Source organism: Gigantopelta aegis, chromosome 4 (genome assembly GCF_016097555.1).
Source record: "Gigantopelta aegis isolate Gae_Host chromosome 4, Gae_host_genome, whole genome shotgun sequence".
In the NCBI taxonomy this organism is placed as follows: Eukaryota; Metazoa; Mollusca; class Gastropoda; order Neomphalida; family Peltospiridae; genus Gigantopelta; species Gigantopelta aegis.
The window spans coordinates 107,829,415-107,855,780 of NC_054702.1; the positions used below are offsets into that span (position 1 = coordinate 107,829,415).

Below are 26,366 nucleotides of genomic sequence, written 5' to 3' on the forward strand. Positions count from 1 at the left end.
ACACTCTATTTCAGAAAACTTGTCACTTTCGTAGTAACACAAAAACTACAATGGCAGCAAACTCAGGACACTCTATTTCAGAAAACTTGTCACTTTCATAGTAACACTAAAATTACTCAGGACACTCTATTTCAGAAAACTTGTCACTTTCGTAGTAACACAAAAACTATAATGTCACTTTCATAGTAACACAAAAACTATGATGGCAGCAAACTCAGGACACTCTATTTCAGAAAACTTGTCACTTTCGTAGTAACACAAAAACTACAATGGCAGCAAACTCAGGACACTCTATTTCAGAAAACTTGTCACTTTCATAGTAACTCAAAAACTAGAATGGCAGCAAACTCAGGACACTCTATTTCAGAAAACTTGTCACTTTCATAGTAACTCAAAAACTAGAATGGCAGCAAACTCAGGACACTCTATTTCAGAAAACTTGTCACTTTCATAGTAACACAAAAACTAGAATGGCAGCAAACTCAGGACACTCTATTTCAGAAAACATGTCACTTTCATAGTAACTCAAAAACTAGAATGGCAGCAAACTCAGGACTCTATTTCAGAAAACTTGTCACTTTCATAGTAACACAAAAACTATGATGGCAGCAACCTCAGGACACTCTATTTCAGAAAACTTGTCACTTTCATAGTAACACAAAAACTATGATGGCAGCAAACTCAGGACACTCTATTTCAGAAAACTTGTCACTTTCATAGTAACTCAAAAACTAGAATGGCAGCAAACTCAGGACACTCTATTTCAGAAAACTTGTCACTTTCATAGTAACACAAAAACTAGAATGGCAGCAAACTCAGGACACTCTATTTCAGAAAACATGTCACTTTCATAGTAACTCAAAAACTAGAATGGCAGCAAACTCAGGACTCTATTTCAGAAAACTTGTCACTTTCATAGTAACACAAAAACTATGATGGCAGCAAACTCAGGACACTCTATTTCAGAAAACTTGTCACTTTCATAGTTACACAAAAACTATGATGGCAGCAAACTCGGGACACTCTATTTCAGAAAACTTGTCACTTTCATAGTAACACAAAATCTATGATGGCAGCAAACTCGGGACACTCTATTTCAGAAAACGTGTCACTTTCATAGTAACACAAAAACTATGATGGCAGGAAACTCAGGACACTCTATTTCAGAAAACTTGTCACTTTCATAGTAACACAAAAACTAGAATGGCAGCAAACTCAGGACACTCTATTTCAGAAAACTTGTCACTTTCATAGTAACACAAAAACTATATTGGCAGCAAACTCAGGACACTCTATTTCAGCAAACTCAGGACACTCTATTTCAGAAAACTTGTCACTTTCGTAGTAACACAAAAACTACAATGGCAGCAAACTCAGGACACTCTATTTCAGAAAACTTGTCACTTTCGTAGTAACACAAAAACTACAATGGCAGCAAACTCAGGACACTCTATTTCAGAAAACTTGTCACTTTCATAGTAACACTAAAATTACTCAGGACACTCTATTTCAGAAAACTTGTCACTTTCGTAGTAACACAAAAACTATAATGTCACTTTCATAGTAACACAAAAACTATGATGGCAGCAAACTCAGGACACTCTATTTCAGAAAACTTGTCACTTTCGTAGTAACACAAAAACTACAATGGCAGCAAACTCAGGACACTCTATTTCAGAAAACTTGTCACTTTCATAGTAACTCAAAAACTAGAATGGCAGCAAACTCAGGACACTCTATTTCAGAAAACTTGTCACTTTCATAGTAACTCAAAAACTAGAATGGCAGCAAACTCAGGACACTCTATTTCAGAAAACTTGTCACTTTCATAGTAACACAAAAACTAGAATGGCAGCAAACTCAGGACACTCTATTTCAGAAAACATGTCACTTTCATAGTAACTCAAAAACTAGAATGGCAGCAAACTCAGGACTCTATTTCAGAAAACTTGTCACTTTCATAGTAACACAAAAACTATGATGGCAGCAACCTCAGGACACTCTATTTCAGAAAACTTGTCACTTTCATAGTAACACAAAAACTATGATGGCAGCAAACTCAGGACACTCTATTTCAGAAAACTTGTCACTTTCATAGTAACACAAAATCTATGATGGCAGCAAACTCAGGACACTCTATTTCAGAAAACGTGTCACTTTCATAGTAACACAAAAACTATGATGGCAGGAAACTCAGGACACTCTATTTCAGAAAACTTGTCACTTTCATAGTAACACAAAAACTAAAATGGCAGCAAACTCAGGACACTCTATTTCAGAAAACTTGTCACTTTCATAGTAACACTAAAACTATAATGGCAGCAAACTCAGGACACACTATTTCAGAAAACTTGTCACTTTCATAGTAACACTAAAATTATGATGGTAGCAAACTCAGGACACTCTATTTCAGAAAACTTGTCACTTTTATAGTAACACTAAAACTATAATGGCAGCAAACTCAGGACACTATTTCAGAAAACTTGTCACTTTCGTAGTAACACTAAAACTACAATGGCAGCAAACTCAGGACACTCTATTTCAGAAAACTTGTCACTTTCGTAGTAACACAAAATCTATGATGGCAGCAAACTCGGGACACTCTATTTCAGAAAACGTGTCACTTTCATAGTAACACAAAAACTATGATGGCAGGAAACTCAGGACACTCTATTTCAGAAAACTTGTCACTTTCATAGTAACACAAAAACTAGAATGGCAGCAAACTCAGGACACTCTATTTCAGAAAACTTGTCACTTTCATAGTAACACAAAAACTATATTGGCAGCAAACTCAGGACACTCTATTTCAGCAAACTCAGGACACTCTATTTCAGAAAACTTGTCACTTTCGTAGTAACACAAAAACTACAATGGCAGCAAACTCAGGACACTCTATTTCAGAAAACTTGTCACTTTCATAGTAACACAAAAACTACAATGGCAGCAAACTCAGGACACTCTATTTCAGAAAACTTGTCACTTTCATAGTAACACTAAAATTACTCAGGACACTCTATTTCAGAAAACTTGTCACTTTCGTAGTAACACAAAAACTATAATGTCACTTTCATAGTAACACAAAAACTATGATGGCAGCAAACTCAGGACACTCTATTTCAGAAAACTTGTCACTTTCGTAGTAACACAAAAACTACAATGGCAGCAAACTCAGGACACTCTATTTCAGAAAACTTGTCACTTTCATAGTAACTCAAAAACTAGAATGGCAGCAAACTCAGGACACTCTATTTCAGAAAACTTGTCACTTTCATAGTAACTCAAAAACTAGAATGGCAGCAAACTCAGGACACTCTATTTCAGAAAACTTGTCACTTTCATAGTAACACAAAAACTAGAATGGCAGCAAACTCAGGACACTCTATTTCAGAAAACATGTCACTTTCATAGTAACTCAAAAACTAGAATGGCAGCAAACTCAGGACTCTATTTCAGAAAACTTGTCACTTTCATAGTAACACAAAAACTATGATGGCAGCAACCTCAGGACACTCTATTTCAGAAAACTTGTCACTTTCATAGTAACACAAAAACTATGATGGCAGCAAACTCAGGACACTCTATTTCAGAAAACTTGTCACTTTCATAGTAACACAAAATCTATGATGGCAGCAAACTCAGGACACTCTATTTCAGAAAACGTGTCACTTTCATAGTAACACAAAAACTATGATGGCAGGAAACTCAGGACACTCTATTTCAGAAAACTTGTCACTTTCATAGTAACACAAAAACTAGAATGGCAGCAAACTCAGGACACTCTATTTCAGAAAACTTGTCACTTTCATAGTAACACTAAAACTATAATGGCAGCAAACTCAGGACACACTATTTCAGAAAACTTGTCACTTTCATAGTAACACTAAAATTATGATGGTAGCAAACTCAGGACACTCTATTTCAGAAAACTTGTCACTTTTATAGTAACACTAAAACTATAATGGCAGCAAACTCAGGACACTATTTCAGAAAACTTGTCACTTTCGTAGTAACACTAAAACTACAATGGCAGCAAACTCAGGACACTATTTCAGAAAACTTGTCACTTTCGTAGTAACACAAAAACTACAATGGCAGCAAACTCAGGACACTCTATTTCAGAAAACTTGTCACTTTCGTAGTAACACAAAAACTACAATGGCAGCAAACTCAGGACACTCTATTTCAGAAAACTTGTCACTTTCATAGTAACACTAAAATTACTCAGGACACTCTATTTCAGAAAACTTGTCACTTTCGTAGTAACACAAAAACTATAATGTCACTTTCATAGTAACACAAAAACTATGATGGCAGCAAACTCAGGACACTTATTTCAGAAAACTTGTCACTTTCATAGTAACACAAAAACTACAATGGCAGCAAACTCAGGACACTATTTCAGAAAACTTGTAACTTTCATAGTAACACAAAAATTCCTGCATTTTTGTGTCTACACTACACAAGTTCCAAAAACCAGGTCCAATCTCAGGCCCAATACCAGTTAGCAATAGATGACAAGTAATAAAACATTAGGTCTGAAGGAAGGAAATGTTTTATTTAACAATGCACTCAACACATTTCATTTACGGTTATATGGCGTCAGACATATGGTTACGGACCACACAGATATTCAGAGAGGAAACCCACTGTCACCACTTCATGATCTATTCTTTTCAATTATTAGCAAGAGATCTTTTATATGCACCATCCCAAAGACAGGATAGCACATACCACAGCCTTTGATGTACCAGTCGTGGTGCACTGGCTGGAGTGAGAAATAGCCCAATGGGCCCACCGATGGGGATCGATCCCAAACCGACCGTGCATCAAGAGAGCGCTTTACCACTGGTCTCGCCCCCCATTAGGTTTTATGACATGTAATACTTTTATTAGAATTAAAAATAAATAAGACTTATTGAATGTAAATAAATGATTTCATTGTTTTTAAAAAATACTGTAAGGTTAACTACATAATAAAATTCTTAACATCAAATTTATTTTACTGTATACCCAATAATGAATAAAGAGTGTTATTTCTACTTTTGCTTTCAATTAAGTGCCGCAAATCATTTTACAAAATATCTACACTACCGGTAAACATTTTAAACTTTGTCCAAAAACAAATATGACATCATTATATTCATATGTCACGTCATTCTTGATCATTTCCAATATGTCACTACATAGCTGGGGAAATCACACACATTGTGTTGAACATTATTCAAAGGAGTTAACTCAATGGTACTTTTTTCTTTTAGCCAAAAAGCAATATAATGGAGGAGTTTTAATATGTTTTTTATAAAATTAAGACAGCCTTTATTGGAAATAAAAATACATCCAAGGTCATATTTTGTCTGATTTTAAGTTTACTTTATTATAAAGTTAACCTTCAAGATTGCAAAGTTATAACAAAACATATTACCAACCACTCTCCCAAATTACTAAAATGCACTGATATTAACAAACTGATAAAAGATAATGACCCAAAACTGAAGCACAAAGGGGAAGATTGTTGCATAAAGAAAATAATTTTTAAAATGACAGGTTGAGTATTAAAAAAATATTTTAAAAAATAAATCAAGAATTACCTTTTATTCTCACACCATGCGAGGCAATAACATAACTGAAATTATGATGACCAGTTATTGTATCAGTAGTAGAAAACGAAACATACACATCTTTCAATACAAGAAAGAAGTTAACAGTTTGGGTGAAAATCAGTCTATACTGTTACAAAAAAATTAAATCTTCATACAATTCAAAATAGTTGGAACAGTTCTGATGCATTAATATTTTTGTTATTCATGTGTAAATATATATTCTTCAACATTCTAAACACATAATTGTTAGACTTGTCACCAGACAGGGTTTGGGAGGGGGTCAGAATAATTAGCCTTTGATCAAATTTCTTTTTCTACAATTCTCTTTGCTTTGAAAAAAATATATATTAGCTATGGAATGTACTAGTTCATTACAAAAATGAAACTTTTTCAAACATTTCTGGAGATGCCCATTCTTGTTTGGTAAAATCATCCTGAGTTTCCTCATAATTCTGATCCACAGTTTAGATATTAATTAAGGGCCGAATTTACAAAGCCTGTTTTTCTTAACCACATTGTGAATGTATTTAGTTACACTAAACATGCTTTGTAAATTCAGCCCTAATAATATTATAAGTACATGTATGTACTAGTATACGAAAGTCTTACAACGTCTGACAGTCACTGAAACCGTTCTTATACAGCCAGCATTCTAAAATCTTCTCGTCTTTCAACACACGGACTGCCGAGTTCACACACTTCTTCTGCTTTAATGACAGTCCCTGGAAAAGCGTTGAGTATTTGTCATCGTCTAAAACTGCCACATCTTCAAGGCAATCAATTCCTGAAGAGCAAAATTACAAATTCTGTTACAGGTGGAAGTAACATTAGTGAACAAAACATATAATTCAGCCATCTTGAACTGTCTGTCCACGACAGTAGGTTAACTTTCATTTAGTATTTTATATACTTTGATATTGCTGATTAACCAGATTACTTTTTTATGACTTCATCATATAGGAACATGGAAATTAAAGTTATTATATTGCATTGTATTGTAATTTATTGAAAATAATCAAGTTAATAGTTACAGATCAATTTACCCACCCATGTTTCGGATATGATGAATATCCCTTATGAATTTTAGCACTAACATCATCCACCTAATTTTTTTTAATTCCTGTAACATTTCACTTTAACCTTTTTTCTTTCTTTTTTTCAAATTCCAGTTTGCACCCGTGAATATAATATACACATACTGTCTAAATTGGTATTTAATCCACAACTATACATGTACCACATTGGGGGTGGTTCAGCAATTACATAATGCTTGAGGTACCAAGGTATCATAGGATGTTACAAAATGTTTGGGGTGGTACTGTAATGAACCACGTTTTTATCCATTTAACTCTTCTGTCCTATTTTCTTTTTTTAGTTGTAATTTTATTTTGTTATATTCTCTATTTCTTCTGTATTAACTATACTAATCACTATTTACTAACTGAATAATATTGCTGGGATAAATGGAATTCATTGTAATTAAGAAAAAATTTTAAGTATGGTAATATTTAGAGGTTTTACGGTGATGCAACAGGAAGTAAAATATATATTTTCATTTGTATTTTTTTTTAATTAATTATTTTATTTTGTTAAGTGGATACACTATTGTAGTAATAATAGAATATTTTGGTGAATTTTAGGTGTAATTGTTATGGGTAATAATTTTTATATGATTGTTTATTTGGGATGAACCAATGAGATACGACTTCGTCCTCGTGTTGCCCGTGTGGTCAAACTTGGAACTTTACTTTCTGATGTGTTTTCATAGGGTCAACACGTAAGTTATTATGGTTTGGGTAAATTAATGTTTTAGGGGTGGGTTAAAGCCTAGATTTTAGAGTTTCTCTCTCTCTCCCGGTTTCCATATGCTTTATTACTGGCCATGGGGTTAATCGTTGTACATTGTTAGTAAAAGAATTGTTGTCATTTTGTTGGTTGTGCATGGGGGTGCACGTCATTTATTTTTCTTGGAAATATTATTTTTAAACATGCAGATAAATTTCAGTTATTTGTTTTCCGATATATGTTTGTTTGAGGTTTGGGAGGTGTAGTGAACTCCGTGATAATTCGGCTTTCAAACCAATTGTTGAATTTCTATGTGGGATATTCACATTTGTAATAGGGGCTGTTGCGGAAATTAATTGTAACATGGAAGAATTGTAGTTTTGGGATTTTGGTGTAAATCATCTTTCAAACCAAATTGATAGTTTCTAATAGGGACTATTTTATTTGTAATAGGAGCTGTAGCCTAAATTACCGATATTAAAAGTTTTTCATGTAGACCGGTGTTTTATTTGGTATGGAACTTTCAAATAAGTATATTTGTCGGAAATCTCAGGGTAATATTATAGTATAACTTGTCAAATGTCCACAGTATTTTGTTAAGAGCTCTTTGTATTTGTGTTGAATAAATGTTTTAAAATTGTTGTGTTTTGGTTAAGTCGTTAGATTATTGGACAAACCATTATTATAAAATGTATTAATTTGTAGAACCTTTTGAAAGTCCACAACTGAAAGGGGTGGCCGGACCTGGCGTGGAAATTTATCCTTTTTGGAAACACCGAGTCACATGAAGTGAACTCCGGGTTTCGTTTCATTGGCGCTGTGAGTAGGGTTAAATTGTTAAATGAGTAAAGTCTGTTCAGGGTTTTTTTTTATAAACAGATTTGAAATAAGCAAAAAGAACTAAAATTAATTTGAATTAATTTTAAAAAAATTGGTTTAAAAGAAAAAAATATATATTTTCTATATAGGATGGCAAGAAATTTGATGAATGAGATATTGGAAATGGAGAGAGAGATAGAACAATCAACGAGGTTACTTAGACAAAGAATTAGGGATAGAAATAATGTCGAGGAAACTAGTGTTGGCCCAACCAGAGATACTCAATATGCTGGGGTAGATAATAATGGTTTATATGAACCAACTTTGACTACTATTCCTGAGACACCCATGACATATAGACACATACATGAGGGGAATAGGACAGTACCTGTGGCTCGTACTAAAAAACCAATAGTTATGCCAGATGTTTATTCGGGGCAGTCTAGTTTCAGGAACTGGCTCACTCAATTTGTAAAGAAATTAATCAGTGGTCTGAAGAACAATCTTGCCAGTTTCTAGCAGTTCAATTGAGGGGTAATGCTTTGCAGGTATTTACTGATTTGGGTGTCAATGATAGAAAGAATTATTGTAACATTGTTACCGCCTTGTTGAATCGTTTTGATCCAGAAAGAGATATTTGGGTATACTGGGCAGAGTTAAAAAACAGGACCCGACGGAAGGGTGAATCTTTAACTGAGCTAGCTAGTGGGATTACTAGATTAGTGACAAAGGTTTATCCTCATGCCGATGCCCGTACCAGAAATGAGATATTTGTTCAACATTTCATTGATGTTATTGATAACAGGGACATTAGAAAACAACTGAGAAGAGAAAACCCTCGAGACTTGGATGAGGCTTTAAAGATTGCACGCAATGAAGAGAGTTATTTAAGATTGGATGGAGAAAGTTCTAAAGTAAATACGGTGGTAAATGAACCAGAGTATTCAGCTTCTGACTTAAAAAAACTGCAGTCTAAAATATTAGATTTGGAAAGACGATTGAAAATAAAGGAAAGTTCTTCCAATTCAAATGGTTTTTCGGCAACTCAGGATGGTTATCAACCTAGACATAAAGTATATAATGAGGTTAAGTATCAGGAGCCAACTGGTGGGAGATCTAATGTGGCATGGGGAGTCTCAGGAATGAGTCCAGATTTTAAAGGTACCTGTTACAAATGTAATAGACATGGTCATAAACAGAGTAGCTGTCCTTTAAAATAGAAGAGATCAAGATTAGGGGCACATCTTGGTCTGGTCAGTCAGGAGGTGCCCAGAATAATGTAATGTATGTAGACACCAAGGTGAACAATCAGGGAGTGTTTTCTACTAGATACAGGTTCAGATGTGACACTAATTAATGGGGACCTTTTTGATGTACTCTTTTCAGGGAAACAACCATTATTAATACCAGTAACTAAGGAATATCGTACTGTAAACGGTGACCATTTAATCGTCAAGGGCCGGGCAGTAATTGATATTGAAATTAATTCTTATTTGTATAAGCATGAGGTGTTGGTGGTGGATATAGCAGGAGATGGAATACTTGGTATGGATTTTTTATTGAAAAACTCTGCCATTATTGATCTGGAACGAGGCATTTTGAAATTGGGTAGAGATCGAGTGAAATTATGTATGGAAAATTCACCTATGCAGTGTTGCAAAGTAATTGCTTCTCAAACATATATAATACTGCCTGGTCACGAAATGGTAGTTAATGGAATAGTTAGAAAAAGAGGAAGACCATATAATGAGGGAGTTGTAGAACCTGATGCTAAATTTAAAAAAAATCTAAATCAGTATTGGTTGCTAGAGCATTGGTAACTTGTGGGAGTAATAGGTTAGTTCCACTGAGATTGATAAATGTATCTGGTGACTCACAAGTTGAAATTAAGAAGGGTTCTCATTTAGGAATGATGTGTCCCATACGAACCTGTACCGACGATAAGATTGACTCTGATCCCGAGGTAGAGACTGTTGATGAATGGTTAGGTGAGCTAATTAAGGAGACCAAGGAGGGTGTTCCAGATGATAGAAAGGATCTAGTAGAGAAATTTTTATTAGGAAATTCAGATGTGTTTATGCAAAAAGATGGGAAATTAGGATGGTGTGATAAGTATTTGCATGATATTGAAACAGGGGATGCTCTTCCTATAAAACAACGACCTTATCGCATATCACCATTTAAGAAGCAAGAGGTAGAAAAACAAGTTCATAAAATGTTAGATGAGGGCATAATTAGTCCATCTGATAGTCCTTGGGCCTCACCTATAGTTTTGGTGGGAAAAAAAGATGGTACATTGAGATTCTGTATTGACTATAGAAAACTAAATCGAGTAACGAAAAAAAGACGCATACCCCTTACCAAGAATTGATGATAGTATAGATACTTTATCTGGGTCTCATTATTTTTCCACACTTGATTTGGCATCGGGTTATTGGCAAATTGGGTTAACTGAGCGTGCTAAAGAGAAAACTGCATTTACTACTGGTTCAGGATTATATCATTTTAATGTGTTACCATTTGGTTTGTGCAATGCACCAGCATCATTTGAGAGATTAATGGAAAGGATACTTGCAGGATTGCATTGGAAAACTGACATAATCATATTTTCAAATAGTTTTGAACAGCATCTAGTCCATTTACAACAAGTGTTAGATTGTTTAAGAAATGCCAGACTAAAATTGAAACCACAAAAGTGTAGTTTGTTTAAGACAGAAGTATTGTTTTTGGGATTTGTGGTAGGGAAGGATGGTGTAAAGTCTGACCCTGAAAAGGTTAAGAAAGTTAAAGAGTAACCTGTTCCAAAAACTGTAAGTCATGTTCGAAGTTTTTTAGGGCTATGCTCTTACTATAGAAAGTTTATTAAGGATTTTTCTAGGATAGCTGGACCATTATTTGACCTTACCAAGAAAAATGTAAGATTTAGCTGGTCAGATTTGTGTCGGGATGCATTTCAAAAATTAAAAAGTGCTTTGCAAGAAACACCTATTTTGGCATATCCAAATTTTGAGTTACCTTTTATTTTGGATACTGATGCCAGTGAATTTAGTTCTGGTGCAGTACTTTCTCAAATTCAGCAGGGGGACAAGAAAGTTATTTCTTACTTTAGTGCTACCCACTCAAATTCAGAAAGAAATTATAGCGTCACTCGAAAAGAGCTAGTAGCTATGTTGAAAGCAGTGAAACATTATCGTCCTTATTTGTATGGGAGGAAATTTTTATTGAGAACTGATCATGCATCTCTGAAGTGGTTGATGTCCTTTAAACAGCCTCAGGGACAAGTAGCTTGTTGGATTGAATATTTAGGTACATTTGACTTTGATATCGAGCACCGTCCTGGAACAAAACATTTAAATGCAGATTCAATGAGTAGAATTCCGCAAATCTGTGCAACTTGTTATGTTCACAGAGCTCAGATGGACAAAAGTGGAAATAGTGAAGGCTCAGAGAAGTGATTCTGTTCTGAAAATACTGATAGATTTGATTGAAGTGAATAAGGTGAAACCAAATTTTGAAAAGTTGGATAGTCAGAATAGTAAACTCAAATCATACTGGGCTCAGTGGGAACAGTTAGAAATGCAGGAGGGCATTCTGTATAGGAGATGGTATAGTGAGAACAATGATGTCGATAGGTTACTCTTGATAGCTCCTGAAAGTTTTAGGAGGCAAATCTTACAACAATCACATAATTCCCCCGTAGGAGGTAATTTTGGGATAAATAAAACCCTAAGGAAGTTACAACACCACTTTTATTGGGTAGGAATGCAAAGTGATGTAATTCGGTGGGTAAAGACATGTAAAGCTTGTGAGATGAGAGAAAAAACCATACCATGTAGTAGAGCTCCTATGATAAATGTCTTGTCAGGGGAACCTATGGAAAAAATTGCACTTTTATATCACTGGTCCATTTCCAAAAACTGATAGAGAAAACAAATATACTACTCAAAAGAATTTAAGGGTCAAAAATTTATCACCAAATAAGTTTCAGAGTGTATTAGATTGATGATGTAAACTACACCAAAAATTTAATTTATTGTTCCATATTTACAAAAAAACACAAATAAACGTCACTGTATACAAGAAAGTCACATGACATGCTGTCAAAGTTGAAGGTTGTCAAACATTGATTTTACACATTAGAACATTCGTTTAATAGAGTGTGAATCCACCCCTGGCGCGAATACACTCGACACATCGTTGCCTCATGCTGTTGATCAGACGTCTGAAGAACTCTTGGGGAATGGCCTGCCACTCTGCCATAAGAAGTTGACCCAGATCATGAAGGTTGGCCGGAGGGGCATGGTTATCCCGAACTCTCCTGCCTAATTCGTCCCAGGCGTTCTCTATTGGGGCCAAGTCAGGCGAATATGCTGGCCAATCCATCCTGGCGATACTTTGTTGTCTGAGAAAGTCCGTTGCCACCCTGGCGCGGTGGTATCTGGCATTGTCATTCTGCAGAACTGCCCCGCCGCCAATCTGCTGAAGGCCTGGGAGAACCAACGGCCGGATAATCTCATTCAGATAGCGGATTCCATTCAGATTGCCATCCACCACATAGAGGGGGGTTCTGTGGTGGATAGAGATGCCGCCCCACACCATGACGCTGCCACCACCGAACCGGTGACATTGTCTAACGTTAACGTCAGCGAAGCGCTCCCCAGGACGTCTGTAGACACGAACCCGACAGTCGTTGAACTGGAGACTAAACCTGGACTCATCAGTGAACATCACTCGACCCCACTGAACATGTTGCCACCGCAGATGAAGTGTGCACCAGTGACGTCTGGCCGTTCTGTGACTTGGTAGGAGTGGTGGTCGAACAGCCTGGCGACGGCAGCGTAGATTATTGGCTCTCAGACGATTGCGTATGGTTTGATCAGACACTCGAGTTCCAGTCGCAGTCCGCAGATTGTCACGTAATCGGCGTGCAGTGGTTGTGCGTTGACGTAGAGCCATATTGGTGATGTAGCGGTCCTCTCTATTTGTAGTGCTTCGGGGTCTTCCCGAACGTGGACGATTTCGAACAGAATTCGTTGCTTGGTACCGTTGCCACAGTCGGCCAACGACACTCTGACTGACACCAAGTCTCAGAGCAACATTTCTTTGCGTATTGCCATCCTGAAGCCAAGCAATAGCCCTTCCTCGATCTTCGATAGTCAGTTGACGTCGTACCATTGTCGAATTTGGAGTGTGCACCGTACACGAACGCAAGCTCCAATTATACGGAAATTCAGCATTGGGAACATGTAATACACATGCAAAGCGTGCAAATGAAGCGTTTTGTGAAAAAGCAAGTTATGGGCACTTAGCAGACCTTTCGCTTTCGCCCTAATTTACGTGCAAATGTAAGCATGTTTTCGCCATTAGAACTAGTCGACAGTGTCAATGACAGTGGATTTTAATTCATTTATGGGTTGCTTAGACCCACTTTCGTCAAAATGGAACAATACCATTCGTGACATTATGGTCTAGCTAATATAATTGACATTCAGAAAATAATGTCGAAAATATCGCCTGACCCTTAAATTCTTTTGAGTAGTATATATTCTTGTGGTGGGAGATTACTTCACAAAATGGGTAGAAGCATATCCTATTCCAAATCAAGAAGCAAAGACTATTGCTCAAGTTTTGGTTTATAAATTCTTTTCAAGATTTGGTATACCAAAGATGCTTCATACTGATAGAGGAGGAAATTTTGAATCATGCTTATTTCAGATGTGTAAAATTCTAGAGATTCATAAAGCACATACAACAGCCTATCATCCACAATCCGATGGTATGATAGAGAGATTCAATAGAACACTTGGAAAATTATTAAGTGCCTCTGTAGAAATAGATCAATCTGACTGGGATCTTCATCTACCATTAGTAACAATGGCTTATAGAACAAGTGTACATGAAACTACGGGTTTTACTCCAAATAAGTTAATGTTGGGTCGAGAAATAAATATACCCTTAACTTTAATGACAGAAGTTCCTCCAGGTGAGAATAAAACTCTACCCAATTATGCAAGATAAATGTAACGTGGTATTCGATTTAGTCAGGGAACATGTTAGAAAAGGACGTAGACAAAAAGTGAATTATGATAGGAGAGCTGCTGGTAAAGGATTTGAACCGCACTCGAAAGTGTGGTTATTCTTACCTCGGAGAAAGAAAGGGTTATCACCTAAATTGCAATGGTTTTGGACAGGACCTTTTGAGATAGAAAAGAAATTATCTGATGTGAATTATGTTATTGTTAAACCTGGAAGCAGAAATAGGCAGGTTGTGCATTTCAATAGACTAAAACCCTGTCACGAAGGAGGTGATTATGAAAATACAGGTGTTAATCTAGAACATTTGGCAGAAGAGGAATTTGGAATCAGTCAGGATTTCGAAGGAGAAACTGTTTTAGAAGAGGTTGAGGATACACAAGTTTTGCCTTGCAATGACATTTCAAAACAAATCTTGTTTGGAACAGTGGAACAAAATAGTTCTCCCTGTTTAGGTAGGGTTCGTCGCCTTCGTCGACCTCAATGGATGAAATCGGGAGAATATGATTTGTCATAGAGAAGTTTGTGAACATTTTTTTTATGCTTAGTGATTCGTGGATTTGTGGACTTCATATCGTGGATCAATTAATATTTGTGAAATGGACTTTATATTGTGGATCCACTAATATTCGTGATGTGGACTTCAGTACTATTTGTCAAGAATTAAATAACAGTTCTAAAAAAACAGTGCTTCTTCATTAAAAAAAATGCAGCTACATGTATCCATTTGGTTTAACAATTTTTTTATTTAGTGTATATATTGAAGCTCCTCTATTACAACCTTCTGTGGGACTTGTTACAATTGGGTTTAATAGTAGGTTGATTCTAATACCGAATTACCAGTATTAATTATGATGTTCATATAATACACTGATTGTGTATTTTATCAATTTAACCACACTCCCCCTCACATTTATTGTTAACATTGTCCTCCACTGATAAGATTAATAGATGATGATGGTGAATTGGCATTTGCATTGAACTGCAAGAAACAGTCAGCACCCATCATTTTCTGAGTTATTACACAACAGAGATTAACACCTGACTCAACAAACAACACTGTGGGCATACACTGCTGCAAAGGTAATACAAATGCCTAACTTGTGGGTCAAGTGACTGGTCGCAACTAACTTCTGTATCTGTGTAACTGCTACTTTTCAATATTCTTATGTGTAAGTTATAAAATAAAATGACTATGTGTCGTACATTCCAGAAATTAACCATGTCATGATATAATGCATTATGTAAACTATTTCACTGCTAGTACAAAAGTAATCCCTGTACATCTAGCTAAATCAAAGTAAGACTTCCTAATTACTTTGTCTGAACATCTGATGTAATTAACTTTAACACTGTGGTTGTTGCTTGTGTAACAGAATAGGTAATCTTGTGGTTATATTGATAGGGTCAAAATGTACTGAAAACCTACCACTGGCAAGGTTTCTGCCAGATGGTAAAATGGGTACTACTCAAAAGAATTTAAGGGTCAAAAATTTATAACCAAATACGTTTCAGAGTGTATTAGATTGATGATGTAAACTACACCAAATTTTTTATTTATTGTTCCATATTTACAAAAAACCACAAATAAACGTCACTGTATACAAGTCACATGACATGCTGTCAAAGTTGAAGGTTGTCAAACATGGATTTTACACATTAGAACATTCGTTTAATAGTGTGTGAATCCACCCCTGGCGCGAATACACTCGACACATCGTTGCCTCATGCTGTTGATCAGACATCTGAAGAACTCTTGGGGAATGGCCTGCCACTCTGCCATAAGAAGTTGACCCAGATCATGAAGGTTGGCCGGAGGGGCATGGTTATCCCGAACTCTCCTGCCTAATTCGTCCCAGGCGTGCTCTATTGGGGCCAAGTCAGGCGAATATGCTGGCCAATCCATCCTGGCGATACCTTGTTGTCTGAGAAAGTTCGTTACCACCCTGGCGCGGTGGGGTCTGGCATTGTCATCCTGCAGAACTGCCCCGCCGCCAATCTGCTGAAGGCCTGGGAGAACCAACGGCCGGATAATCTCATTCAAATAGCGGATTCCATTCAGATTGCCATCCACCACATAGAGGGGGGTCCTGTGGTGGATAGAGATGCCGCCCCACACCATGACGCTGTCACCACCGAACCGGTGACGTTGTCTAACGTTAACGTCAGCGAAGCGCTCCCCAGGACGTCTGTAGACACGAACCCGACCGTCGTTGAACTGGAGACTAAACCTGGACTCATCAGTGAACATCACTCGACCCCACTGAACACGTTGCCACCGCAGATGAAGCGTGCACCAGTGACGTCTGGCTGTTCTGTGACGTGGTAGGAGTGGTGGTCGAACAGCCTGGCGACGGCAGCGTAGATTATTGGCTCTCAGACGATTGCGTATGGTTTGATGAGACACTCGAGTTCCAGTCGCAGTCCGCAGATTGTCACGTAATCGGCGTGCAGTGGTTGTGCGTTGACGTAGAGCCATATTGGTGATTTGGAGTGTGCACCGTACACGAACGCAAGCTCCAATTATACGGAAATTCAGCATTGGGAACATGGAATACACGTGCAAAGCATGCAAATGAAGCGCTTTGTGAAAAAGCAAGTCATGGGCACTTAGCAGACCTTTCGCTTTCGCCCTAATTTACGTGCAAATGTAAGCATGTTTTCGCCATTAGAACTAGTCGACAGTGTCAATGACAGTGGATTTTAATTCATTTATGGGTTGCTTAGACCCACTTTCGTCAAAATGGAACAATACCATGCGTGACATTATGGTCTAGCTAATATAATTGACATTCAGAAAATAATGTCGAAAATATCGTCTGACCCTTAAATTCTTTTGATAATAGCAGTTTCACAAGCATCAATGCATATACCCTTATACTTTAAGATATATATTGTATAGCTTTTGACGTCAGATGCACATAGAATTTGTTTCATTAGACATATTGTATTGCTTGTGATGTCAGAGGTAGACATTGTTTCATTAGCTTAGATTAATATATGTACAGCACAGTTTATTGTAAACAGTATCTATAATGTTCAATATTAATTACCGGTAACACAAATTTAGAATTGCAGTTACTTATTTTGCTATTTTTACATTTATTTATGATAAATAACTACACATTAGATGATTTCATACATAATCTTTCATAATTAATTTGGAAAAATAAATCAACATTACACCTTACTGCCAGTGGTTTCCTATGAATTCTTATCTAAAATTGTAAAGTACATAAACAGTTTGCATCAGTTGTTCAACAAAACAGCCAATCCTTTGTCATTGTGCAATTGCAACTCAAATTCACATTGTGATTTCACGCAATGAACTGTTGGTTAATGGGTTAATTTTGTAATGATATAATTCTTTAATACCTGTAAATGAAGTTATTTGAATGTAATATTTTATGGGCATGTAACTTAATTCAAGAATAATCTTTACATTTCAAAAGATAAATAAAATAATAATAATAATTTTTGGAAATATATTATGCAACTATGAGATTGCCCCTTTAATACTTCTAAATAGCAAATGTCCTTTCATTTGATAAACTGGTTACTAATCCTAAAAATATCCCAAGTTGCTGATGTTTTTAGTAGAATACCTCCCAAGACAGCAACCTAGAAAATGAACGAGAATCAAGCACATTTGAACAACGACAGAAAGAGGTTGGACAGGGAAAAGAACAGAGAATAGTGAAAAATGGAGCAAGATAAAGTGAAATCAAACAAGAAGAAAAAATGAGACAGGACAGCATGCTGAAAACCAGATTTTAAAGAAAGAATATGGGTTATTTACAATATCTGCCTTATTCCCATCAATTTCTTAGGAAATATTTGGTTCGGTTGAGTCATATGGTAATGTTATAATAAAGTGAATGCAGTATATATACTTGGAAATTGCAAAAAAAAAACCATATCTTTACACTTCGAATCAAGATGTACATGTACATGTAAACATAAGCTGTTGTCTCATTTGTGTGCAACAAATTTTGAAGGGAGTGGAGGTTTAGACTGGCTGGCATCAAGGGTACAACTGCCCAAGTTACTGGGAGGGAGGGGGGGAGGTTGAAAAATTGTGAGAACCTGATGTCCTAAAATGCAATTTTCTTGCATTCTACAAGTAAAATTCATCATGACAAATGCATGTATATGCATATTAAAATAATAATAATAATTTGCTTTGAGCAGGGATAGGGTTGGGAAATGGGGGGGGGGGGGTTGACCCCCAACCCACCACCCTGAACATGCCCCTATTGTTAGTTTTTTTAATTCCCTTTAAGATTTATGTATTTCTTACAATTTAGATGAACCAGTTTTATTTTAAAAATACGTTCTTATTAGTTTTTACGATTCGCAAATGTTGCGTCAGTTACTTTTAGTGTTAAGTCAGTTACCCATTAATAAAAAAAAGTTAATAAAAAATTCCTTGTAGAAAACTTAGTTCTCTTGTCCTAGTGATCATAGATTACCTGTGCACTACACATTTCTATATCTACCTGAAAACTTGATACTTCAGATTCAGAGAATGTTGGCAAGTTCAAAGACATGTCAAATACAAGTTACTTTTTTTGTTGCATCAGTTAACCACACTTGATTTGTGATTGTAGTTGAGATGAGATTGTATGCAATAAAATTTTCTTTTGACATGACTTTATCATAACATATGTACTTCAGTCAAAAACACTCTTAAGAATTTTATTGAATACTTTAAAAAAAATTAATAATAATCAAGACGTTAAAAAATGTCTGAATGTTGCGTCAGTTACCGTGGAATTGCCCTGTTTTTTGTAACCTGGCCATCTTATAACAGTGATGCAGACTCATTTAAGTGTTGGATTAACCTCAGTGGTAGAGCAATGAATGATAGGTTCTACCCGTTTTTTTACGTAGTCAGGGGGGAAAAGATCACCCAGTGGATTGGTGTTTACCAGTATATTTCTCAATTTGCCAGACAAAATTTTTACTCACATTTGATAAGCAGACTTGTACATTCTGCATTCCTTTGATTATTTCTTTTTCTTCTTGGATTTTTTCTTGCTCAAGATTTGTAATACTCCTGTTTATCTACATCCATTTCATAGCTATTTTTCCATCCAGACTATATAGGTTTCTAATTTTCTATACGGTTTACCCCAGTCAGGTGTTGTATTAATAGCATAAAATAATATATTACAGAACTGAAGCCACTTTAACAATAATTTATTTTAAAGGAAGGAAATGTTTTAATAACACACTCAACACATTTTATTTTCAGTTATAATATGGCGTCAGACATATGGTTATGGACCACACAGATATTGAGAGAGGAAACCCGCTGTCGCCACTTCATAAGCTACTCTTTTCAATTAGCAGCAAGGGATCTTTTATATGCACCATCCCACAGACAGGAGAGCACATACCACGGCCTTTGATATACCAGTTGTGGTGCATTGGCTGGAATGAGAGATAACCCAATGGGCCCACTGACGAGGATCGATCCCAAACCGACCGCACATCAAGCGAGCTCTTTACCACTGGCCTACGTCCCGCCCCTTGGTTAATATGAAGTTAATAATTATACATTGTACTATGTATATAGGACCCATAAAAATAGGTAATTAAGTAATCTACTTCAAACCTACATTTACCTACAAGTTAGTACATTCAAATACTATTATGACACTATATTATGGTAATTTATCAGCTGTCATTAAACTCAAAATCACCCTCAGGCTCAACACGTCAATTCAGGATATGATCCCCTTTCAGAAGGCATCGAAATAAGCAGTGTGTATGGTAATCCATGTACAGAATATGCAGACCTGGTAACCCATAGGTTATGACACAATTATATTTCTATTATTATTATTACTACTATAAAATCCATTCACATAGATACTTTGTATTCACTCGTGTCACTGTTCTCATTGTACTGAAACTGTATACATACAAGTGTATTTAAATAACACCCAGTGTGCACATGACAGACATGCACAACAGCTTGCTCTGAATGTGCACGTAAACCCCCATGACATGACATGACGTGATGAACATTTAGGTGGAGTTTATGTTTAATAAGATTTTGAGAAAAACAAGGTACTGTTCATGACTTTCTTGACATGTCACGACTGGTATATCAAAGGCTGTGGTATGTGCTATCCTGTCTGTGGGATGGTGCTAAAAAAGATCCCTTGGTCAGAAGTATCAATTGTATGTCATCCAATAGCCGATGATTAATAAATCAATGTGTTCTAGTGGTGTCACAAGGCAAAACAAACTTCTTGACATGTGGTAACCCCCTGGTAACCTGAATGACCGTTCTTAACTTACAATGTATTTCGATTCCTGCTGCAGGTACATCTGATCTGTCAAACGGTCTAGTCCAGTCTATCCCTCACACTTGCATTCTCCCATCCCTAGTTATGCAAGACAGGTCCATTCCATGTCATCAGGCCATACAGAATAAATCTGTCTTGTATAGGCCATAACATCACTGCGTTTACCGGCCTCAGTGGCATCGTGGTTAGGCCATCGGTCTACAGGCTGGTAGGTACTGGGTTCAGATCCCAGTCGAGGCATGGGATTTTTAATCCAGATACCAGAGCCCTCAAAAGTATCCGGTCTCCGGCGGCAAATCGCCGCCTGAAACAGCTTTTGCCGCCGCCTACTTTTCGTTGATGGTAAAAAAAAAAAAGTGCTTTCTCTTCTTTAATTTCTTCGATTTTTCAAATGTTTCTAGGGGAGGGCCCCCAGACCCCCCGCTTTGCCCCCTGCTATCATCACTGTTGTAGCCTGCTACTTCTTAAACTATTGAGGGCGCTGAGATACCGACTGCAAACCCCAAGCAAGGCTCAATGGGTAGGTGTAAACCACTTGCACCGACCAGTGATCCATAACTGGTTCAACAAAGGCCATGGTTTGTGCTATCCTGCCTGTGGGAAGCGCAAATAAAAGATCCCTTGCTGCTAATCGGAAAGAGTAGCCCATGTAGTGGTTACAGTAGGTTTCCTCTCAAAATCTGTGTGGTCCTTAACCAACATATCTGACGCCATATAAACCGTAAATAAAATGTGTTGAGTGCGTCATTAAATAAAATATTTCTTTCTTTCTTTCATTGTGTTTAACATGGGGAGTATTATGTCATTGGTAATATATGACTCATATTAATGCGAGTTAGTTAGTTTTACATCGATATTTCAGAGGCGTCAAGGAATTTGACACTGGGTCAGCGGAGAGGGTGGGTATGTGATGGACTGCAGAGGTGTTCCTGCTTTGAACATTTTCAAAGATATTTACTTTCCGATAATATTGTCAGAATATTAAACAGAAAGAACACTAAAATATGTACCAGCATGTACTGTTCACATGATACCTAGCTCACCTAGAATTTTCCAAAAGTTGTCAGTCGCGATTCCTTATAAATTGCAAACTTGTATCACACTTGCGTTTGCAGTTAGCGAATGCAATGTCCACTAAACTTCCACAATTAGCAATAGTGGGAATTTTTATTTGTTTTTAAAAAAATTAAGACTTAAAAAAAATAATAACCTAAAAACAAAAACAAACAAACAAAATTGCCACCCCAGTTCCGCCGCCGCTGTATTTTGTTATTAAAACCTTTATTATAAAAGCTGTCTTGTTAATTTGTAGTGTTAAACTATATTTAACATGAAACAGACGTGGAAAATATGACAGTGTAGTTTATTTATGATAAAATGGTCAAATAAAGAAGCTATATTTTCAGCAATCTTTGTTCTTGGAAAATAATGGTTTATTTATCAAATAGATGGGAGAAAAAGACTCCCATCATATGCGTTCATGTGGAATAGAAAAAGAACATCCGAGGTGGTGGCAATTTCGACCCATGGCTGCATGAAGACACCATCAACAAGCATAGTATTTTGTGGACTTACAGTTGACAAATATTGCCCAATACAATAACAATTGTAGTATTTCATAGATTAAAAGTTGTACATATTTTGGCACAATAATAATAACCAGGAAGAAATATGATTCTCATCACAATATAATTATATTGTGATGAGAATCATATTTCTTTCTGGTTATTATTATTCTTTGTTAAAACTGACCAACTCGCTTCTAAAATTGTGGGTCAGGCTACAAAAATCTTGTTTTAAAGAAAGAAAGAAATGTTTTATTTAACGACGCACTCAACACATTTTATTTACGGTTATATGGCGTCAGACATATGGTTATGGACCACACAGATTTTGAGAGGAAACCCGCTGTCGCCATTACATGGGCTACTCTTCCGATTGGCAGCAAGGGATCTTTTATTTGCGCTTCCCACAGGCAGGATAGCACAAACCATGGCCTTTGTTGAACCAGTTATGGATCACTGGTCAGTGCAAGTGGTTTACACCTACCCATTGAGCCTTGTGGAGCACTCACTCAGGGTTTGGAGTCGGTATCTGGATTAAAAATCCCATGCCTCGACTGGGATCCGAACCCAGTACCTACCAGCCTGTAGACCGATGGCTTGCCACGATGCCAACGAGGCCGGTCCTTGTTTTAAAGATGACTTTATATTGCATGAAGAGTGTGTGTGTGTATGTGTGAAGGTGTGTTTTGTGTTGTGTGTGTGTGTGTGTGTGTGTGTGTGTGTGTGTGTTTGTGACTTTGGTGTCAGCTGTTTTTATAAAACTGAGCTATAATCAAAACAAAACAGATCTAAATGCAAATAGTTTACATCATCACTGACACATATTGCAGGCATGTGTGCAGAGGCAGGGTTTTGGGGGACGAACCCTTTCAAGCACAAAAACAAATGTTCAATATATTCAACCCTCCTATATAGCATGGGACCTTGGTGATTGGAGGTACTTAATAATTGTATTAGTATATTTTAAAAGTGCTTTGTAATTTTATTATAATTATTAGTTGAAGAAACTTTTTAATTGTTACTTGAATAAACAATGCAGAAAAATCTACATATTTAATGCAATCAGAAGTACACACTTGCTCATCAGCTCATCAGCTCATCAGCTCATTGAACGAAAAATGTAATGCTACTGAGTCGTGTTATTTACTATTTTCAAGTACAGAAGTGCAAAATGTCACAAGAACAAAGTATATAGCTGCAAATTGCTTGATTGAATTTATGTTTTGAAGAAATAAATAAAAAAGAAACTGTTTTTATTTTTAAACATTACTGACTTGGCAGTCAGCAGCTTGCTACATGATGTTTAAAATACTGCTTGCAAGATAAGGTGGGACAAATTTCTTATCTAAATATTTTTTTAATATTTATTCAAATATAATAATCACTATACACATTGTAGTAATAGCCATATTTTTAATGTAAAACTGTATTGATCTACATGTATCCTAGTTTACGTTTTCAAATTTTAGCGCCTTATTTGCTTGCATGGAAAAATTATTGATGTGTGACCTCCGATTTTTACTGACATCATTTACTAATAGGTAAAAATAAACATGCACATACAGAAAACACAGTAAAATATCCGACTGTTACCCCCTATTGTTAGTTTTAGAGTTAGGGTTAATTTAGAGTTAGGGTTAGGGTTAATTTAGAGTTAGGGTTAGTTTTAGGGTCAGGGTTAGTTTTAGGGTTAGGGTTAGTTTTAGGGTTAGGGTGAGGTTCCCCCTATACATATATCAATAAAATGGGGTAACAGGCGGAAATCTTTCCGAAAACACTTCGAAATATATTTTGGGCATGACTGCCATAAATTAAGAAAACCACAATGTGTTTTGACCTGTTTTGTTTCATGTGTAGAAAAACTAATTTTTAAGGTAAAATGTAACAAAGAATAGGATATACTTAAAATTTCTTAGCTACCTGACTGTCTACACATCTTACTGTGAGACATGGAACGTAAACAAACGGCATGACTTAATAAAGCCGACTCAACAGGATATGAGTAGGCCTATTTAAACTTAATTTGCTCATCATAACCTAGACCACCATAATTAAATTCCTGTTTTTATTTTTTTATTTTACCTTCCATCATTTTCATTACAGATTAAATGGTTTAATAAAAACTCTCTAATCCAGCACCCTGTCTAATTCAGCACCTTTTATAAAGTCCCACATAGCCGAACCCTGTTTATAGAACGTACACATATGCATGAAATATCTAGAGCCACATAGGCCTAACCGAATCATTGTAATCTTCAAAGTACCTGCATCCGTGAGAGCTTTTGTTGTAAGAATCTTCGTTAACCCATTTCCCGTCAACCAAGCATCCACCCGCTTATTGCATTCAGCTTTCTGATTCGTGAATGTGGTGCGCAGATAAGACACATAGTAAAAAGACGTCAAATAACCAACTATCAGGGAAAATATAACCCAGACTGGCATCGACATACTGACAGTGCAATCATCATCCACCACAAGTGAACAGACTACTGTCGGCTGTTTGTAAACACACGGACGGATGTAGATGATTACACTCGCTGTCAGTGACGATGGCTGTTATTTATACGACAGCCGTGTATTAAAGTTTAGCCAATTGAGACCTGGCAAACAATGTACATAAAATATATGGGATATTCTACACAAAGTGGTAATATTGACATGTATCTTTGAATGTATAAAAGGGTTTTTGGCGGATATTGAACCAATCCTGTCCTGGACGGAGGAGCTGGCCCAGGACAGGCGTGCGCTACAACAGCTTGCTTTGAACGTTGCTCTTGAATAGTTGAACAGAATTGAACCAACAAACCCACCGACCCAACCCCGTTATCTGCACACTCGGTCGATGTTTTCGTACATATTTTGTGTCTCCTTCTGGCCTGTACATTCATATATTATTATTATTATTATTATTATTATTATTATTTTATTATTATTATTATTGATATTGATATTGATACTGATATTATTATTGATATTATTATGTGTTGTTGTTGTTGTTGTTTTCTCATTCTTATCTGTTTGCTGACACCAGATTGTTTGGTATTGGGCAATAAATTGAATTGAATATGTGTTCGTACGAATCCATGATGTTACGCCCCCAGCCAGTTCGCCCCCGGTCAGTTCGCCCCCAGTTTGACCTGTTCGCCCCCAGTTTGACCTGTTCGCCCCATGTACCAGTTCGCCCCCAAGACGATTCGCCCCCAACTGTTTGTCTGTTCGCCTCCAAATATTTGTCAGTTCGCCCCCAATTAGTTGTTACTTTTAAACAATTATTGTACTGTTTCTTTAGAGGATGTTAAAGTGTGTTCGTGTGTTGTGTGTGTTTCTTTTCTTAGAGGGGAAGGGTTCTTGCCCTTCCACAATTTGGACTGATCATGAATCATAAGAATTGTAATACGGGGTTATATTTTTTTCAGATGTAATTAAACGTAGGGTGCTGAATAAGCGTAAACACCGACATTTTTTCACAAATTCACAAACCACATCATCACATTTATTAAAACATCCATTCTTGCCAGATATGATCTGTTTTAAGAAGAAATAAATAAAACAATGGTTAATCAGCTACATAACCTTGATGCTGATTGCACCGGTCTCGGTGGCGTCGTGGCAGGCCATCGGTCTACAGGCTGGTAGGTACTGGGTTCGGATCCCAGTCGAGGCATGGGATTTTTAATCCAGATACCGACTCCAAACCCTGAGTGAGTGCTCCGCAAGGCTCAATGGGTAGGTGTAAACCACTTGCACCGACCAGTGATCCATAACTGGTTCAACAAAGGCCATGGTTTGTGCTATCCTGCCTGTGGGAAGCGCAAATAAAAGATCCCTTGCTGCCTGTCGTAAAAAGAGTAGCCTATGTGGCGACAGCGGGTTTCCTCTAAAAACAGTGTCAGAATGACCATATGTTTGACGTCCAATAGCCGATGATAAGATAAAAAATCAATGTGCTCTAGCGGCGTCGTTAAATAAAAGAAACTTTTTTTTTTTGATGCTGATTATGCATATTCGTCTAACACCTAAGAGGGTTTTGAACAGCAATTCGATATGGCCTCTTCTGGTGAGCATTATTCTAACTGAGGGATTATTGCGGGGGTTCTTTTGGCCACTAATTAGTAACCATGGACGGAGGCCCGTGACAGGCGTGCGCTACAACAGCTTGTTCTGAATGTGCACGTAAACCTCTATGACCTGACCTGCCTAGCCTGGCATTCGTATTCAACACAGAACAAACACGTATGGAT

The 26,366-nt window shown here is 36.8% G+C and overlaps 1 protein-coding gene across 2 annotated transcripts in view; it reads right to left on the reverse strand.

The window, feature by feature from the left end:
• The window catches only part of LOC121371700 (apoptosis-resistant E3 ubiquitin protein ligase 1-like), a 109,744-nt gene extending 85,087 nt beyond the window's left edge, over positions 1 to 24,657 (reverse strand). The window contains exons 1-3 of one of the 2 annotated variants that reach the window (XM_041497789.1): positions 24,390 to 24,657; positions 12,037 to 12,078; positions 6,213 to 6,387 (exon numbers count right to left, since the gene is read on the reverse strand). In XM_041497789.1, coding sequence (XP_041353723.1) covers positions 6,213 to 6,387; positions 12,037 to 12,078; positions 24,390 to 24,573 — 401 coding nt within the window. In that variant the 5' untranslated portion in view covers positions 24,574 to 24,657. The remainder of the gene's footprint in view (positions 1 to 6,212; positions 6,388 to 12,036; positions 12,079 to 24,389) is intronic. The other variant, XM_041497790.1, reaches the window with a different exon arrangement.
• Positions 24,658 to 26,366: the final 1,709 nt, after the last annotated feature.